The sequence below is a fragment of the Lytechinus pictus genome, chromosome 9 (assembly GCF_037042905.1).
Source record: "Lytechinus pictus isolate F3 Inbred chromosome 9, Lp3.0, whole genome shotgun sequence".
NCBI lineage: Eukaryota > Metazoa > Echinodermata > Echinoidea > Temnopleuroida > Toxopneustidae > Lytechinus > Lytechinus pictus.
In genome coordinates, this window is record NC_087253.1 from 16,368,512 (window position 1) to 16,388,986 (window position 20,475).

The 20,475-nt window shown below is 36.0% G+C and overlaps 1 protein-coding gene across 3 annotated transcripts; it reads right to left on the reverse strand.

Annotated features, from left to right (window-relative positions):
• Positions 1 to 8,013: 8,013 nt before the first annotated feature.
• Positions 8,014 to 20,088, reverse strand: LOC129268204 (solute carrier family 45 member 3-like). Of its 3 annotated transcripts, none has more exons than XR_010294664.1 (6): positions 18,321 to 20,088; positions 11,790 to 12,055; positions 10,645 to 11,158; positions 9,164 to 9,361; positions 8,572 to 8,888; positions 8,014 to 8,353 (listed from the first exon to the last, which is right to left on the reverse strand). XR_010294664.1 is itself a non-coding variant. In XM_054905786.2 (3 exons), the coding sequence occupies exons 1-3, from the start codon at positions 19,411 to 19,413 to the stop codon at positions 10,952 to 10,954; spliced, it is 1,566 nt and encodes a 521-aa protein (XP_054761761.2). In that variant the 5' UTR covers positions 19,414 to 20,088; the 3' UTR covers positions 10,064 to 10,951. The 3 variants fall into 3 exon arrangements, 1 of the variants encoding a protein (XP_054761761.2); XR_010294663.1 differs by having other exon boundaries at positions 9,164 to 9,446; positions 10,609 to 11,158; positions 18,321 to 20,014; XM_054905786.2 differs by lacking the exons at positions 8,014 to 8,353; positions 8,572 to 8,888; positions 9,164 to 9,361 and having other exon boundaries at positions 10,064 to 11,158.
• Positions 20,089 to 20,475: the final 387 nt, after the last annotated feature.

Here is a 20,475-nt window from a genome sequence, read left to right on the forward strand (position 1 = left end):
TGTCAATACGTTTCTTGTTTTAGTAGAGCACTGATATTGCAACAAAAAAGTTTGCAAGCTTGGTTTGATATAAAAGTTGTAAAAATTTGTGATTATCAATGGCAGAATGGGCAGTTTTGTTGATCAACAGTATTTCTTTTTTAAATCGATAATATTAGGTTTTTATGAAGCACAGGGTAATAACCAATCAAGTTGTTTAAAAATAATTCTCATTCAATGTGTTGCTGGATTATTTAGATGGTTTTTAAGACTGAAAAAAAGACTTCAACTTCATATAGCCTGTCACATGCCGACATTTAATATTGTCTGAAAAACAAGGTTAATTCTATTTTTATTCCACTTTTTGAATTCAGGTTTTCTGCTGTTTATCATACATAGATTTTGACAGAGATTGCTCGCAGTTTTAAAACGCGAGAAATCTTCAAATTATATAAACTAATGATGGCAACTAATTTGCGTGATTTGAACAGCGCAATAGTTTTTACTATTACCATGCTTAAAAAATAATCAGTAAATAAAAGAAATATTGACTGCTCCTGTATTCAAGCAATAGTAAAGACACATACATGTACCTCTATGGTGATCTCGAGACTATAGGTCTCTGTTTTCCCTCAAACTTTGGTATTGGTGGAAAGTAGCATAATAGTCTCATGTTCAATTTGGGGCAATAGTTTATACTATTGCCCTCACAAGAAGTCATTATTTGGAAGTCATTGATAAGGGTAGCCTTTATGCAACCTCATAAGCAGGTCGGAAATGCATGTAGCCTGGTTATGTTGCACGCATGTATAAGCCCTCAGAGATTCCCATGTGGTTAATATGAAATGTAAATTGAATGGACAGAAGATAAGGAAAATTCGCATGCACAGATTATTATTTTTTTTAACGGATTATGTGCAAATATTTTTGTAAGTGCAGAAACTAATTAAAAGTAGAATTTTGCATAATATTCATAAGTGATAACCCATATGCACCGTATTATATTGTATTGCAATGCTATTTCATTTTGTTCCATTTTATTTGCCTGGACAGGTTGGTGTTTCGTAAAGCTGTTGTTGAGTTACAAGCGATTTTACGAAAAGCTGGTGACTTTTAGGAGCTAAATCAACACCAATGAAAACTTGGTGTATCATTTTCTCTATTAAAGGGTTACCATTTGTTTGAAAAGTTGTGCATAGCTTTCGGACAGCTTTTTGGAATGGCCCCGTTCTCATTCGGCTTAAGATACCCAGAATGACGATGTTTCTTGGCTACATGATATTGCATATTTCACCAGGGGGGTGTTTCACAAAGATTTAAGTGTCACTTAGTCTCACTTGCCTAGTTGCATGCAGTATAAAAGGCGTGACTGAATTGGTCAGATCATGCTAAGACGATGCGCACTATTAAGTTAGCGCATTAAATATCATTTACCTGTAAGTGTGACCCTCAGTAATTCTTCAATATTTGTGAAACACCCCCCAGCTGTAATACCACACATACAGTGACAGCACTGGGTATTCATTCCAATATTCCATGACGTAAAAGAAAGCTTCCAAATAATTTTCTTTTAAAGCGTGATAAATTTTTGTTTCCTTTGTGTGATGTAGTCTTTTCCCTGTGTTGCTTCAAAGAAAGTCTCTTATAAAAATTTCCATAATTATGTAATAAACACAAAGTCATTTGGTTTTCCAAAAAAATCAGCTGTATTACATGTTTCTTTTTTTTTACCCTTTGTTCAGAGTTTCTGATTGTGTGCACAAGTTTGCTTAAACATAAACAAGTGTATAAAGTAGGTTGAATGTTGGTTGGTAGGTGACACATTTGCTCCTGCGACGATTGCTTTAAGCTTTATTTTGTCTTAAAGGTCAAGTCCACCTCAGAAAAATGTTGATTTGAATCAATAGAGAAAAATTAGATAAGCATTGGATGTAAAATAAGAAACTTATGACAAATTAAAGTTTCACGTATATTTTCACAAAATAGTTATATGCACAATTTAGTCACATGCAAATGAGAGAATCGATGTCCCTCCCTATTTCTTTTGTTTTTCATTGTTGGAATTATACAATATTTTATTTTTTACAGATTTGGCTATAAGGACCAACTTGACAACCATAAAATGTTAAACAATGGTAATTCCATTTGTTCAGTGAGAAATGAAACTTTGTTTTACAGGACAATGAGGAGAAAATTAGAATATTTCATGTAATAAAATACAAAAGAAATAATGTCATCAGTCCCCTTTATTTGCATACCGACCGGGATGTGCATATAACTATTTTGTGAAATAAAGCAAAACTTTAAATGTCATAACTTTCTTATTTTACATCCGATTTTGATGAAATTGTCAGTGTTACGCTTGTTGGATTTTCCTCTTTTTATTCAAATCAACTTTTCTTTGGGTGGACTTGTCCTTTAAGTTGTAGGGTAAAGTGTTATGGTTGCAAGGGGGTTTTATGCTAGTTTTAAGCTGGGTTATAGTGTTAAATGTTGAAGTTGGTCATTCGATTAGTGTGTGGAATTTATAGCTAAGCAAATGTAGCCAGAACACGTCACAGAAATAAATAGATAAACATAATAGCGCTATAATCATTTATGGATGCCAGACAATTTTGCTGACTGGTTCTAAAAAGAAGCGAAGACACGTTAAAGCCCAATACAGGCTGTAAAAATTAAAGCCTGAAAAGAATTTATCAGGGAAATTGCGAGGGCCTGAAGACTGGCATCCCACACTAGTATACAGAACACTGATAATCCTATCCAGAACGACCATCTTTTAAAATATTTGTTATTTATAGGAGGAAAAATCAATTCTTTTAACACACTAACAATTTTAGAGCTATTTAATATCCAGATGCAACATGTTTGATGTTGAATGGTTATGTGTGACCAGGGGCAGATCCAGGATTTTCCAAAAGGGGTAGCATATTTTTCCAAGAAAAAAATTGACAAGCAAAAAAATGTTTGACAAGCAAAAAAAAAAAAGTTCTTCACTTTCAAAAGGGGGGGGGGGCACACTTCTGTTTTAATGGCATTTTTACATTACAAATTTTAATTGTGCCTCTCAAAGGGATCTGCCATTGTGTGTGACTGATTCTATGGTTATTATGATCAATTTAAATATCGGTTTAACCATTTTCGAAGAGGGGTAGATATATTCCAATAACACTTTTAGCAATATGATAATCACTTTTGTATACAGGTAACAGATATGATGTATCAACAGCTCGGTGCGACTGATTCTTTGGCTTTTTTAAAATCCAAATATTGGTTGAACGCTGATTTTGTAGTGTTAAAAAGCAATTGCTGTATCACATTTAAGAAAATTATGTATGAACAGCTCTGTATGACTAATATTGGTACAGTATAATTTTCGATTTTAGAGGGGTAAAAATCAAATCCCATAACAATTTGAGGGCCACTTTAATTTTACAGGTTTTGGAGGGGATGAATCAATTTGCACAAACACTGGGCACAAACATTAGCAACATGAGAACCCATTTCTCACCCAGATCATGTATAACAGACATTGTGTGAACAGCAGAGTGACAAATATTATATTGGTATAACTGTACCAATTTTAGAGCAGTAAAAATCAATTCCCATAACACATTAACAATAAATGAAAACCACGTATTATACAGATGTAACAGATATATGTTTATATGAATGCCTCTCTATTGACTGATTCTATATTTGTTAAGTTGAATATAAATATTAGTTGAGCCTGCATGTCCTTGGGCTGATATCATCACCTCTTACAAGGGTTTATGTACTCAAGTCAGCCCACATGAAATGGTTCTATTGAAAAGGGTAATATTGTGGTCTATTCCTTTTTTTTCCATTTCCCTTTTTCCAACTCCAATCTATGTACCTGCCGTATCCCATTTCAGGCTTATCTTTCTTTTTTTTTCCTTCTTGAAGTCAAGTCAGACTCTCAACCATTATGAATTTGGAGAAAATGATCTGAATTTCTACCATTAAGACCTCTTGTTTACATGCGTATAAGATTTTTAATTTTGGGTATTTTGGGGACTATTTTGCAGTGCACTCTCTATGGGAAATGCAATTTCTTTCATATTTATTTAAAAACAATCTGTTTTTCATTTAAAGGGTTGAGGAGCCTTATGTTTTATTTCTTTCCTGAATATCATTAATAAAAACTAAGCCTATCAATAAATTCCCTTTCATACTGTAACTGAAGTTTCGCTTTGAATGACATTTTTTCATGAAAGATTAGTCTGCTGTGCAGATATTCATATAACATAATCATCATCATCATCACCATTATCATCATCACCATCATCATTATCATCATTATCCTCGTCATCATAACGATAGTAATGATAACTCAAATCTAAAATAAATCAAAACCAGGATAATGCTTATAGGTCATTATTTGTAGTAGGTAGCCTGGTAGATACTTAATATATACTATAAACTTTTATTGTAGTCATAAGTTTTACACGAGACTTTTCTACTTCCACTTTCATTTTGTGACTTTTGTATCCCCTGTTTATCAATATCGCCATATGGGATGGGTTTCTTATAAAACATGCAACTTACACTAAGACAAACAAAGCAAAGACAGAAATTTCACGAGAGGGATCGTAATATATTTAAAAAGATATGACACTCGACAAAATAGCATCTGGAAAAATATAGATCAGTATTTTGTTACATCAAAACGTTACCTGCAATAATTTCATACAGTAATTCTGATAAAGCAAAATGTTATAATAATATTCTAAAACATAAAATATAACAGTGCTCTTTGAAAAAAATTATACAAAAGTCTAACATTGCAACATTTCCAATGAGTGAAGTGTACGAAAGAAAATGAAATGAGATATATAGGATTCATAATACTACTAGCAAATATTTTGTTTAAATTTAATGGATATATTTTCTTTCTTTGAAAAGTACCTATCCCATCATGCGCTTCATTACCAATCTTCGTCATAACTCATAATTCATACTAATAAAACATTTGCATGGTACTTGAGCACTGGAAAAAGGGCGCTCTTGAGTTCATTTTACATGTACACGTGTACAAATTAGTTGCCATGCCAACAGTTAATTTCCAGAGGAAGTAGCGATTTTCAGCCTATGTGATCAACCCACACATCTCAAATTATTGAGTAACTTGGATAAATAACGATTCAAGCTGTATATGGCAATATGTATTGATGTTTGTGCCACATTTATGTACTTGTTCATAACAGCTGCATTTGTGGCCAGGGTTGTGCTATATATGGGGTATTTTACGTTCACCCCTGCAAGTGTAAACCATTTGCTCCACCCATCTGTTTCTCGACGCATCTAATTTTTTTTTGTAATACGATCGTCTCTCCAACCCCCCCCCCCTCTCTTTCTCTCTGTTTTCCTCTTATCCATGTCAATTTCTTCTCTATGTCCCTATCTCTCTGTCTCTCTCTCTTCTCATCTCTACCTTTATCATCTTCTCTCTCCTCCTCTTAGTTCTCTTCAGCCACAAGTCTCTTTCCATTCAGTACTATTGAATAGAAGTCTGCAAAACCATGGTTTAAAAAAAGTAGGTTAAAAATCTGATTAGAACTTTCATTAAAAAACACCCCAAAGACTGACAAATGTGATATTTATCATTTATACCATGCAAGTATGCAAAGTCTGAGAGAACTATACATGTTGAACTTGATTTATATAAAGTTGAATTGAGTTCAAGGCTTTATTCTTTTGCAGAATCGGCGGGTGATACTAATTCTTTATGTACCCAAAACATCAAAATGACCCAATAGTGAATTAACATATCCTGCTTGTAAGCCTCACAAATACCACTAATGTTCCAGTTTACAATGATTAACCACACCAATACTAGTAAAATAGCAATTTCGATTACATCTACAGTACAATGGATAACCTTGAGCTTCAAGCAGTGCATGCATTGGAAATCAATTCATATAAAACCACAAAATGTACTCATATGGAGTAATTTATGCTCATTAATAATAAAAGTTGACATTATCATAGTGCTTCTTCCACAAGATACAATGCAAGGCTTTATTCATATTATCAATATCAAGCAAGGCTTTTTTATATTAAAAGACCAAAAAGTAAAAACAAACTACTTTCAATACAAATTAAAGAGGCATGTGAAGAGTTGTGAAGAAATGCTTGGAGCATTCAATACATGTTACATGTAAAACAATGATATGGTTACAAGACCAACAGAAATGCATACAAATTTTAGATATGGGAGTATGGCCAAAATGCAAGAATCTCATACTCGATTAGGGGCCCTAATTTACATTGTACAAAAGAGCTGTAAACAAGAAGGGGCTATGAAATCATGTAGTATGCAGAGTTATCACAGAAATTTGCTTCATTCAAGCATGAAATTAGCACCCTTTGCAAAAGCAAATTGTTTTTAATACCAAATCTTTCACAGTGTATGTGCTGAAATTAGCACAATTATGCACAGGAAATTTGCATTGTCCATGGTTTTCTTGTTCCCCTCCTAGTTTAATTACCCTCTTTTGTGAAATCTGAACATCGAGCGAAAGCCAGTTGTGCTGTCTTTCTCGACACATAATCAATCTATTTTATGATTAGACTTGAATTTTTTTACATGGATGTCTAATATTTCACCCGGAATTCAGCCTCTTTCTTATTCTACATCAAGTGACTCACTTTAGGCACCTTACTTCTTCTACAGTTGCCTCCATCAAAGGTTACACTCTCTGGCCCGTATTCTGAAGTCAGGTTTAACTTAGACCACAGTCTAACTCTTTGCTAAAATTATGGGAAGACAAAAGTTCAAAAATTCTGTTTGTATTGTATATTTCTTATGTTTACTATTTTGTTTCCTTTTGCTTTCATAATGAAGAAAAATACTTCAGATTTCATTCCCAGACAATTATGCACAATTTGAATATCATATGACTTGATAAATGGAATGTTTATTGTTAAGGATTTGTGCCCCAATTGGCTCTCCATAGTTAAACCACAACTTTAAACCAGGGTTTAATTTAAACCCGGGTTCAGAATACGGGCCTCTATGTATATATAAACACCGCCAAGCACCTAAACAAGGAACACAATTTGAACATTCTAGAATATATATGAAAGAGCTTTAGCACACAAGGAGGAAAGAACTTAATAATTCTGACTGACTTTAATATGCTACATGTATGTTATCTTTTCTGGAACAATATGAGCAAAAAATAATATTATACTTGTATATAATATAATAATAATAATAATAATAGCCAATTTTTATAGAGCGCTTTTCCCAGAATGGCTCAAAGCGCATTACAGCATATTATTACCCCGGTCATTGGATTCATTTCAATCCCGCACGAAAAGTGCACAATTTCCACTCCCTGGGGAGCATTCCTTGCATTCATCGCAGCCTCATTATGGCGCTGGCAAAATCAACATACAATATCTTTCGCATCCTACCGGGTACCCATTTAGCACCTGGGTCGAGAGTGGAAAAGTGTGGATTAACGCCTTGCCAAAGGACGCTAGACCGCGGTGGGATTCGAACACATATATATTATATATATTATATTTTTATATATCACTACACCAGATTTAGATAAACTACCTTCAAGATTATTTGCTGAAAAAGGGAAATATATATATATATCACCTTCAAATGCAAATTCATTCTCATACTGTAAACTATCAATATTCACTTTATAGCACAAAAAATATATCTGCCAAACTGAGTAGAAATTGAGCTGTTACATAATGCTATATATGAAATGCTGAGAATGTTCTTCTTTAGCACAACCCCTCCCTTCACACATGTAGAGCCTCTCAGAAAAAGTAATCAAATATCCTGTATATATAGTAATATTATGGATGCACATCAAAAGCACTTTCCACTTGCCCTCCCCCTCCCCCCATTCTGTAAAGAGTTGGACAGCTGCATTGTTAAAAAAAAAGGAAATTATACAAAACATTTTCATTATCCATCCCTTAATCCATTTCAGGCTCTCTCTTCATCCAGTTCAGGTTTAGGGTTTTATTCCTTTCTTTTTTATTGTAATCATTGTGATTTTATGGTGTATCATGATTGTGTTCATGACTATTATTATTAATATTTTAATTTTTATATTTTCATAAGCTTCTACCTTTTTGGTCATTACTTTCCTCACTTTCTTTATTTTTTTTATTTTATACATGTACATTGTTATAAAATTGTTTTATGTATTTATATGTGTATATGCAGAAGATATACACATGTATGGGCGAATGCATGACATGTAAATGTATGTGGGAGGGCCTAGTATTAGTGTTTTAAAAAGAAGAAAAAAAATCATAAATTGATAAAACCTATATAAAATTACACATCTCATTAATCAATACTCAGTAGTAGAATGTTCTATTGATTGATTGATTGGTGGGGATTTTTTACCTGATTGCTAAGAAAGCATGAATGCTTGTAAGCAAGCAACCAGAGGACCGACGGCTTAAGGTCCTCTCCGAAGGACCTGGTAATGAGGATTAATGCCTTACCAAAGGGCACTAGCGCACCAAGTGTGAATCGAACCCGGGTCACCAGAATACAAATCCCCCGCTCTACCGACTGAGCTATCGCGCCTCCTCTGATAGGAGAGGGGGGAAATACTTCATTCAACGAGTACAGGTGTATAAAAAAAGAAATAAAAACACATTTTTATGCCATTAATGCAGCTTATAAAGGCTTAACTTTCCCAATACGGTACTGACTTAAAAATAGCACAGCATACAGGATATAGGTTCTTTCTTTAAAAAAACATTTTTTTTTCAGACTAAAATCTGAAGTTTATATCCGCATTGTTTACACTCACTTCTCAGATTGTCTAAAGATAAATACCGCATTATTAGATAAACCCATTTGGTCTACCTGTCACTTAGACTAAAATTTGTATAGTTTGCTTGTTTGTTTATTTCCCCTATGTTAGCCCATTGTTTTTTTTTTTTTTTTTTAATTGTTTTTCAATGTTATTTGTTGTTCACTCTTTATGTACATGTATGTATTATATTAATTTGTATTTGATTGTACCATGGTGGTGCCCCACTCACAAGTTTTTTTTAATGAAAACTTCTAGGGGCTCCCAATCCCATGTTTTTACCTAATTTGTATATACCTGTATTTTTTATGATTGATTGATTGAAATAAATTTTGAATTGAATTGAATTGAATAGTAACTTTCCTTCCACTTTGTCAAATTACGTTGGTTTATGAAAATTCATCTACCAGTACGAGTTGACCAACAAGGTCATCCAAGAAATTAGTATAGCCTATAAAATGGCAATTATTTAGACAAAATGGTAAAGTGGCAATGAGACCAAATGATTCATACATGTACGAACTGATAGAAGACAAACAGGTTGTAAGACCATGGACCTATTACGAATGGACATTCAACAAGAGCATTTTATGACCACCACCTGTTTCCAGCTGTCAAAATTGCTGTCTAACCCTTAACTTTCTCTTTACGCGGTTTTTACAACGACCGCCCGGGGTGATTGTTTACACAAGCTCCTTTCGCCCGATGATCGTCACCGATCGATCACTGGCCCTCTTTCGACCAAAGACGGTCATGTTGTAGCCCCGATTGCCAATAGGGAAAGTCCTTACATTACCTAGAATGCAATGCGCAATTCATATCCGGTTTTTCAGTACATTATTTTAGGCTCTCTATAATGTGCGATTGTCGTCTGTCCATCAAAAAAAATCCCGTTAAATTTCATCAATCCTGTGGAATTTTATGCCCAAATGAAAATCAACTTCTGACCGAAGGTAAGCGCTACTATCGACATCGATACTGTCCGAAAAAGCTGAGATTTTAACGTTTTTCCGCAGATTTTTTCGTCGAATTTCAACTGCTTTTTTGCCGTAGATATACGGATCTGCAAGGTGATGTCAATGCATTTCATTTCCGGTTGTTAGCGATGTACGTAAAAAATATGTTTATGCACGCCTGTTTTCTTGTTTCTGCTATCATTTTCATAGCGCTAACGTTCGCTGCTGTGCGTTGCTTTTGATAAAGTGAACGAACAACATCGCAATGGGTAGGAGCAGCGTACAATTGATTTCCGCTGTCCATCAGTGAGAGCATGTTTTACGACCGGCTTGATGGGTGTCAGCTGCCAGCGCTCTGTTTATAAAAGGATTAGCGGCGACGGTCTCTGTGTCAAAGGAGGGGATTCGTTGAATGTCCATTCGTAATAGGTCCATGGTAAGACAAGATCAGACCTGCCAACCTCTGGGAATGAAAAACTGTATTCTGTGATACAAAAATCTGTATTTCCCCCCAAAAAAGTGTATTTCATAATAAAATGCTTGGCGCACTCGCCCATCACGGCGCTCAAGCTGCATGCAAGCTAAAATGCGCGCTGCTCTTGCAGATGAAAAAAAAACCCATTGAAACTTGTGTATATCTCACCCTGGTTTTTACAAAATGATAGAAAAAAAAAACAAGTTACCTGAAATTACATTGATCTAATAACCATATTTGTGTACGTTTTATGAAATAGAGACATATAGAGATGATTTATCTCAATAAATTACGATTTTGTTTTTTTTTTATTACAAAAAACATATTTTTAAAAGAAAAAACGTTCTGCCGTATTTTGGTTGCAAAAACGTACTAAATACGGCTAAAACGTACTGGTTGGCAGGTCTACAAAATAGGATTAGATCATCTGGACCAGGGATGTAAAAATATGAAAATTACTTTTGACTATCATGATTTCTACCAGTTGACCATATCAAGACAAACCAAAATGAAATACATGTACCTAATCAATTCAACTTGATGAAGATGAACATCTATTTTTTGCCTCTCTCTCTCTCTCCCTCTCTCTCTCCCCCTCTTTCTCTCTCTCTCACTCTCCCCCTTCTCTCCCGCTCTTCCTCTTGCATTCAAGAAATCCCCATCCTGAACAACAACAAAAACAAACAACAGTTAGGTTTGGTAACATAGCACAAGTACTATTTGATTCGTAGTACGAGGAAACAGCTCGCAAGGCCACAAGCGAACGAGCAGGCAATGTACGCTCCAGTCGTCTTGGTGATCTCGACGATCACACCGAAGGCGAATGACGAGATGACCTCGGAGAGGATGTAAGCGCTGTCAAGGAGGGCTAGATCCGCACCCTTGCCATGGGCATCCGCATCATCGCTGTCTTGGTAGTACAACTAAAAAAGAAAATGGGTAAAAAAAATCATTTGTTAAGGAGTAAAAAAAACTTACTGTAAAGCTTGGGTGAAGTTTCATTATCTTAATGAATTCAAGTCTTTTTATGTAATAATTGTATTAAATTGTAATGACCAGTGAACCTTTTAATGAAAAAACTTGATTTGTTTCAAGAAAAAATATATTGTTTATATCTTGCACCCTCTCTCAGTACCTTATGAACACTTCAGTATTAAATGGGGTATCAGAAAGCTACCTGCAAAGATCATAATCTGAAATTTTCAGTCTGTTCAAAATTTTTTTTGTAAATCAAACTAAAAAACAATATTTTTTTTTTGATAGGGGACCCAATCAAAAAGAATATTCCTGTAAAAAAAACACACAAAAAACTGACTACTGTGTAGGCCTATTTGTATTACATATCAAACACAGTGCCACACTGCAAACTTTCATGTTGTAATGAGCTGGAAATGTGAGAGACATTTTCAGGGGATTTTTCCAAAACTTCAAAGGGCTTTGCACAAATTCCAGCTGTTTGAGCAATGACAAAATCATTGCTATTTTCATCATCATCATCACCATTGTTTTCATAGTCATCACTACTATAATTTATTATTTAAATAAAACACTCACTTCTTTCTTTTGGTGGTAGCCCGTTAGAAGCGTATATGGCACTGTGGTGATGGTAGCGTTGGCGAAGCCCGTCAGACTCGCGAGGAGAAGTGTGAACACGATCCCGTCCATGAAGAGCATGAAGAATGTTGCTAGTGTGAACAGTACCATGCCAAATATGTAGGTCCGGACGGCACCCCACGTCGTGATAACAGCGCCAATGGCGACTGAGAACACGGCAGAGATTATGCTATGGAGGAGAAGGCCGAAGCTCCCCATACGAATACCTGGAGTGAAATACATGTAGGTGGGGAAATGTTAAAACAAAGTGGGCCCATAGGAGAAATCCTGTAAGCTCCCTAGGGAGTGGAGAAAGTATGAGTACAAAAGTATATTCTGTGCACAATTAATAAAGCTCCCCATACAAAATATATACATGTACCTTGAGTGTCAGGGATTGGGGGAAATAACCAGTGTCATTTATAGGAGAATCCTACGAATCGCTCCCTAGGGAGTGGAGAAAGTTGAGAACATGTCATGTACATATCTTCTTTGCGCAAATGATAAAGCTCCCCATACAAAATAATTGTACATGTACCTGGAGTGACAGATTTGGGGGAAAATAAAAATGGTGTCATTTCTAGGAGAATCCTACAAATGCTCCCTAGGGAGTGGAGAAAGGACATATTTTCTGCGCAAACGATAAAGCTTCCTATACGAATATCTGGAGGGACAGGATGGGGAAAAATACTGGTGCCATTTATAGAACTTTATGAAATGCTCAGTAGGGAGTGGAGAAAGTAAATGTACATCTACGTAATGTATCCACGCACAACCAATAAATCTTCCCATTTTTAAGAATACCTCGACTGACAGGGTTTGCGATAAAACAAAGGTGTCATACATGTAATCGAATGAAATGCTCCCTAGGGAGTGGAGAAAGTGCCTTTTTTGTGTGCAAGTATAAAGAATTTGATGGAACGTGGGAATAATCCTACACTGTATTCAAACCAATTTTGTCTATTAATCAGTTTATCAGTTAATATCTCCTAATCATAGTAACATTTTCACTTCCATTATCTAAATCATTTTTTATGTCAAATAAAAGTTTGATTCGTGAACAATGGTACGTAAAGTGGAAATAAGAAAAAGAATACAAATTGGCTATTAAAAGCAAATGGACAAATGGCTCTAGACCAACTGGTTGTTGAACTTCATCATGTAGGACTTTAAATGTAGACCATGAGACCAAATTATGCAAAAAAGACAAAGTAGGTGTTGACCAAGTGGAAATTTGTATCCAGCAAGAGTAAAAAAAATCCATTAAAACCTCTATGATTTACATATTGCTTTACATGCATACACTGTCACAATACCAGGTATATTTCCATTCAGGATGGAGTAAATCGGCTATCTAAAAGCAGAATACAATAGTGTAAGAGGCTCATTGACCCATGCTGGTTTGAAGAAACCACAAATTTATACAAAAAAACCCCACAAAACTGCTGTTTTCAAAGGAAATAAGTCTAATAGTCCTTGCAATAAAGAAAATGTGTGTACATACAGGTTGCTGGATTGTGTTTGAAATAGCGCTCATGAAAAAAAAGTAGTTTTTAAAAAGGACAATAGGGGTACGTAGGGGGGGGGGCTTGTTAAGATTTTATCTTGTTCACTACAGGGGGCTTGCACACTGGGTATTAAAGTATTCTCCACTTTGAATTGCATGTAAATTATGTACTGTACATACTGTACTTTACTACTTTTGTACAGATGTTCATGTATATGTATATTCACAATGTAGCTCTATTAAATATGTTTGAGGTACAAACAGTATGTGACTTCTATCTGTAGACATATAGGACAGTGTTCCATTCCTTCCAGGGAAGGGGAGTGGGACAAGCCTTTTACAGTACTAAGAAACTCAAATTTAGAAGCGAGGGAGCTTGTTATCCTATGGGTGCATTTTCTATTAGGTGAAATTGAAGGATTCAGTGTGCACTTTTGGTGAATATTGTGAAAATTCTCATGAAGATATGTAAGTTTTTTCAGATGTCGGGGGGGGGGGGGGCTGTGTATAGCCAAGATGAGAAACTTGAATTTCGGTCAACATGATTTGTCTGTGCAGTAAGTATATACTGCACAATGTGCATGAATCTGACAACCCACCATATCAAAGATGATGGTACTGAGTGGGCTCACAGTAGTCTACTGTGCAAACCGTTCACTTGAAAAAAGGGTCTGAATTGCAGCCTACTCATGCCTTGGGTACTGACTACTGAAGTGCTAGTCTTTGCGTGGAGACACACTTGTTGATCAAAGTTTCAATCAGGGTCTGTACCTGCAGACTAGGCTCACAGCGGGATGTACATGTACATCTACATGTACACTACAGGAGAACTTCATTAAAATTGGGGGGGGGGGGCATTGTGGGGCAATAGTAATTTGGTCAAAGTTTCAGTCTGGTATTCCATTTTGGGAAATTATCAATATTGCATACATGCAGAAAATGTCAAGAAAATGGGGGTGAATCTAGATACTAAAAGAAAATTGGAAGAAAGTAATGAACCAACAAGAAATCAGGTTTTAAGTGTGGATTCTTGAAGCAAACCTGGGCTTGCAAAGGCAGCAAATGGTCACCCTTGGTTAAACTGTGCAAACTTTGTGTTTGCTAGGGATTCTCAAACAATTGAGGTCTCTGAGAACAACTGAATAGGTAGAAAACAATGATCTGTTGGAGCAGACGAGTAACTGTACATGTAGGCTTGCTGCAGCCATATATAATTCATCAATACAACGGACAGTTGCCAAACACAAAACTACTATGGGTTCTGGTTTGAACAGCAAAAAGGGAGTTTGGGGTACTCTCTTTTATAATATTTTCTTCCCTTTGTTATGTACATACATGTACATGTACAGTACAGTACGTGTACCCATAGCTCCATGCATATGTACATTATGTGCATACATGTAGCTCCTTCCCCAGTTCTACATGTAGTTAGAACTGTAAATGGGATTTCAATATAAATGGCCATGAGCCCTATGGTGACCATTTGATCACACTTTGCAAACACCCTGGCTCTGCAAAACATTGATCACATGATTCACATCCAGTAAAAAAAAACTGGCCTCTAGTACACAAGTAGCCTGGGAGGGGGGGGGGCACTTCTATTGACGAGTGGATACCAGGCACGACCATGGGGTTTCGAATAGCACCCTAAACGATTATTTTCCATAATCTGAAAATGCGCCCCTTAACAACTGGCGTGTGAAACCCTACCCTTAAAGGACAAGTCCACCCCAACAAAATGTTGGTTTGAATAAAAAGAGAAAAATCCAACAAGCAGAACACTGAAAATTTCATCAAAATCGGATGTAAAATAAGAAAGTTATGACATTTTAAAGTTATGCTTAATTTCACAAAACAGTTTAATATGCACATCCTGGTCGGTATGCAAATGAGGAGACTGATGACGTCATCCACTCACTATTTCTTTTGTATTTTATTATATGATGTATGAAATATTCTAATTTTCTCCTCATTGTCAAGTGAAACAATGGATTAATTCCTCCCTGAACATGTGGAATTCGCATTGTTTTAAAACTATATGGTTCAGTCAAGTTGGTCCTTATTGTCAAATCTGTAAAAAATGAAATATTGTATAATTTAAACAATAAAAAACAAAAGAAATAGTGAGTGATGGACGTCATTGACTCTGTCATTTGCATGTCACTCAGTTGTGCATATCACTGTTTCGTGAAAATGAGTGATTTAAAAGATTTAATATCAACTAAGTTTCAGGCAAAGATTTTGCACATGCCTTTTTTAGTTGACCACAGGTCACACTAATCAGCAATTTATAGTTTCCATTATACAGTAATATTCATGAATAGAGATTCTTAAATTTATTTTAAAAGAGAAAGTCTTTACAAGTTTCGAAAAAAAAGTTTACTGATTTTAGCATTTCTACCCTAAATGATGTTTTTTTTTTAAAGATAACTACAAGTTTCCTTCCAATGTACTGTACGTGAAAAAAACAATGTATTTCTCCCAAAAATGCTAATTTGAGATTTTAGTAATATAGCGTTGGCAATTTTCAAATTCAAACGACCCATTTTTTGTTATGCCCATGTTCTTTCTTTGGGATCCTAACATGTTTGTGAAGAGCTTTTAGATTTCCTGTCAATACACATGATGCACCTACTACAATCGATCGGGAATTTGTTTGTGCGTCCCTCGCACTAAGCGAAGTCGATACAGATTCTCATTTGTACCAGACGCAATTCACATATTTAACAGTAGGGCAAGACGAGGTGAAACTGCCTTGTAGGCTGATGTATCTTAGATGGGAGGGGTTGGGGATCAGTCCCCTGGTAACAGCATGTTACTAATAATTCATGTTTAATAACCAATTCAAATATTTATTTAGTCATAACGCCATTTTGCTGTTATACTGTCAATTATCATTTATTGGTATACATAGTATTTGTAAATTTGTTGGTAACCAGCGAGCACCAAATTTCCATTTGATTGGACAATAAAATTCAATTCAATTCAATGTACAGCACCTGTACAGGTGTAATGGACATTCAGACTTTTTGAGATATTTTTGTGTATGTACATTACATTGCTTTATGGATATGTTTTTGTGTACATTACTTTATGGAGATGTTTTTGTGTACATTACTTTATGGAGATGTTTTTGTGTACATTACTTTATGGATATGTTTTGTGTACATTACTTTATGGAGATGTTTTTGTGTACATTGCTTTATGGAGATGTTCTTATGTACATTGGGTGTGATGTTGGAACCCTGTAAAGTGTAATGATGGCTTATAAAATAAAATCAATCAATCATGTTAAATCTGAAGTTTTTTTTTTCAATGTTTTCTCAAGGATCTACATGTGTATGTAGAGCAACATGAAAAAGGAATGTGACACTGTATTAGTCTACAACTGTAGACCCACATCTGCAGTGTGTGTATCACAGCTGATTCAAGGAGTCTGCATAGCAGACTAGGTCTACTGGAGCTGCGCTTCACTCGCCCTTTCAGGCCGGTTTGCTTCGCAAACCAGCTGCAGATCCCACTTCACGAGCCATTCAGAGTCTGCATAGCAGACTAACACTGTATTGTGTGTACCAGGGGGGGGGGTACTTGTACATTATTAGTTCAAAGAAGTACTCAGGGGTGTGAGTGGTCACAATTAAAAAGATCTGAAAAAAGCTGAAAAGTGTTGAAAAAATCTGAAATAGAAAGAGCTCCCATACTTTTTGTACAGAGGAAAGCCAAAAATAAGCTGAAATTAAGCTGAAAATCAAAACCAAAAAAATCTGAAATCAGATAAAATCTGAACTCTCACACCCCTGTTCAATGTTTTCTCCAGGATCTACATGTATGTAGAGAGCAAATACAGCTGTGCATGAAAAAGGAACATGACACTGTATTGTGTGTACTTGTACGGTACATCGAGGAAGTACTGGTACTACTGCTCATAACAATACAGAACTTTGGGATTAATAATCCTTTATACCCCGTCACACTTATTCGGAATCAACAGGAATCGAGCAGAAGCTGGAAAGAAAAAATATTCAAAAAATCTAGAAATTTTTGGGAGGAACTTATGAATTCATCAAACTGGAGTTGAAATTCAGTAAATTGACCAGGTGTATCATCATACACTAGTCAAAATGAACCGCAATGGAGTCAGATTGATAATTCTTGCTACGTTCTTGGACATTCTAGGGGCATTCTAAATATTCTGACTGCATTCTGAGTGCATTCGAAATATTTTTGTCATTTCTTTTGGCCGTCCCGAAGGTTTTGGTCATGTTCAAAACATTCGAGGGGTATTCTCGAACGATGTTGGAAGTAGATTTAAATGACCAATTGGTGGTCAAACAATAGTCCTTTCATTCAGGCCAATTCTGCTTGATTCGGAATAAGTGTGATGGGGGCTTTAACAAATTTCTGGTACTTTAATTTGCATGGACTAATGTTAGTCGGAGTACTCTAGAATAATGTACATGTATGTGTGCATAATTTAAAATACAACAGAAATTTTAATATGAAAGATAAATGTATGGGAATCCAACCTTGAAAGAAAAAGTGATAAATCCAATGAATATTTGATGTCAGACTTTTACAATATGCAAAATACAAATGAGTTTTAACAAAATCACCTATTCAAACGGCCGGCTAAATTTTTTTTTTTGTACTGACGTTTTGTATTTTAACAGTTTTATCATGAAATATTATACCTAACAATGTCCTTCAAAAAGTTCTTAATTCATTTTATTTTATTATTTTTTTATCATTTATTTTTATTTTTTGAGGGGGGGAGTGATGTTTACTATTAAAAAAAAATGCACAGGCCAATTTTTATAAAGCAGAAATGCTTCACTCATAGCATGTCATGTTATACTACATGTACATGTCACAGAAAGTCTTCATTTGATAAAATATTGAATCTGAGGAAGGAGGCAAACACACCACATGCATTCCCTCTGATTCTGGTGAAGCCAAACTCCAAGTAATGTCCTAGACAATCTTACCTTCTTCATATGCTCTTTTAACTGGAGAACCGTCAAGGGCATCGGGGTTACCACTGAATATTGACTCTCCCATATAGTCTGTAAAGTACAGCCGAAAGCCCATCACCGCCGTGGATGTTGTTAGATGAGCGAGCCAAAGCGTTTTCATGGCCTTTGGCATTGTCCGTATACCCTCCAGGGTATCAGCGATAGGACTTAAGTCAATCTTTGGTCTAGGAATGTACGAGAAAAGAGACGAGCACACGTTCTTCACGGAGATCGTGGAAGCGATGCGGAAGGGTAGTGCCTGCGAGGTTGCTGATATCGGCATTGGTACTGTTGTTATGGCTTTGCCATTGGCAGTCTTTAGAGCAGCATTTCCATTCACGGTTGGACGGGCATTGGCAGTGGTGGCTTCAGCGATGTCTTTGGGCACAGCATCAAATAACGGAGGATCATATGCAAAGTAAGTTGATATAAGAAAAGAAAATGTGAAGAGGATGAGGAGTAGATTGAACAACGTTCTTTCTTGCCCTCCAAAGTAATAGCCCAACAGGGTGTTCTTCCAATCCACCGACACAACCCAGTAGCCTAGGCATGCACCTAACGACATCATGAGTGAGAATATACCGAAGCTGCGGTTACGCTGAGTTTCCGTTTTACAGGGGTCCGAGAGAAGCGACTCGATGGGTGTGTAGCATACCTGGGAGCAGAAGTCCAGAAGAACCACACATGCTGCTAGCAACATCAAGCCAAACTGCTTCTCGGGGAAATATGAGGTGAAGTATGCAGTGATCGCCTTGGTGTTTGGAAGAAGTATTAATGACAGGATGATTCCAACGGAGAGAAAGGCGATGTAAGGTCGACGACGCCCAAACCGACTTCGGCAGCGATCGCTCGACGTTCCCATGACCGGCAGCAAAAACAGCGCCATGAATGGTCCCATGGCCATCACGGTGCTCATCCCGCTTTCCGAGAAGCCTGCTTCAAGTAGCAAGGGCGGGAGGTAACTGAAGGCCGCAGATGAGCAGAGCTCAGTTCCCAATGTAATCATGTTCACCATTGCCAAATAGCGATAGCTGAAGATTGTGCTGTCAGTCACAATAGATCCCATTTTGTCAATATTTCTTCAACACAAGCAATATGGAGAACATATCAAAACAGCAATCGATCAGTCAAAGGCAGCTATTATCCTTGTCAATAAATAGAAGTTGTCTAAAATATATATATTTTATAGAAATAAATAAATATTGGCATTTTCCCTCTTAGAACATATCTTTACTCACTCTCCAAACGAGGACACCCATGGGTATTTACTTCTCTCTCTTTAATATTAAGGATCAATATTGACCCATGGTTTCTTTCACTGAAAGGCCCAGGCTTCAGTTTAATACTTCAAAGTGTCTAGAACAAATTGTACACTGTAAATTTGTTTCTGACGTCCTCAGGAATTCGCATGTTTTCTTGTTTGCCATCTCCTCGCAGGAGTCACAGATCACAAAGTTATTCAGGCACATGTACATGTGCTGTTGATCAGCAAAGATTGTATTCTCTCCGAAGAACTTGACATCTTTCACATGAAGATTGCATTGCTTTTGCTATCCTCTTTTCAACTAAAGCACAGACCCATGTAGGTCAAAGAACTCCCACAACTGTCCAGCATTGTGTAGCCTGACACTTACACATGTGTAGGCATCAACCATTGTGACAAATCTGTAAAGGAAGATACAAAAGAAAGGGAACACCTAATGAGTACATGTATCTTTTAAATGGTATTTATCAAACATCTGATAAGAGGTGCTGGTAAATTTCAAAACAGGAAGATAATGAAAGATGAGATAGATTTGTACTGGTACAAGCACACATAATGACGCAGGCATTGCATGCCCTGGAAAATGCCCTCATTTTTTAATGCTGATCTGCAAAATTAGTTGTTTTATTTTATAGATGCACAAAATTGTTTGTATTGAAACACATTAGATCAAACGTATAGTTGTTTTATTTTAGAAACATTTTGCAAAAATTATTATAACGTTTGGAAGTCCCAAGTTTACATACCGGAATAACACATGACTGTCATGCTTTCAATGACAATTCTAAGGCAAGCACAATTTAGGGAAAATTTCTAATTTTCTTTAAACAGATCACAAGTGGCAAAACCATTTAAAAAAGGAAC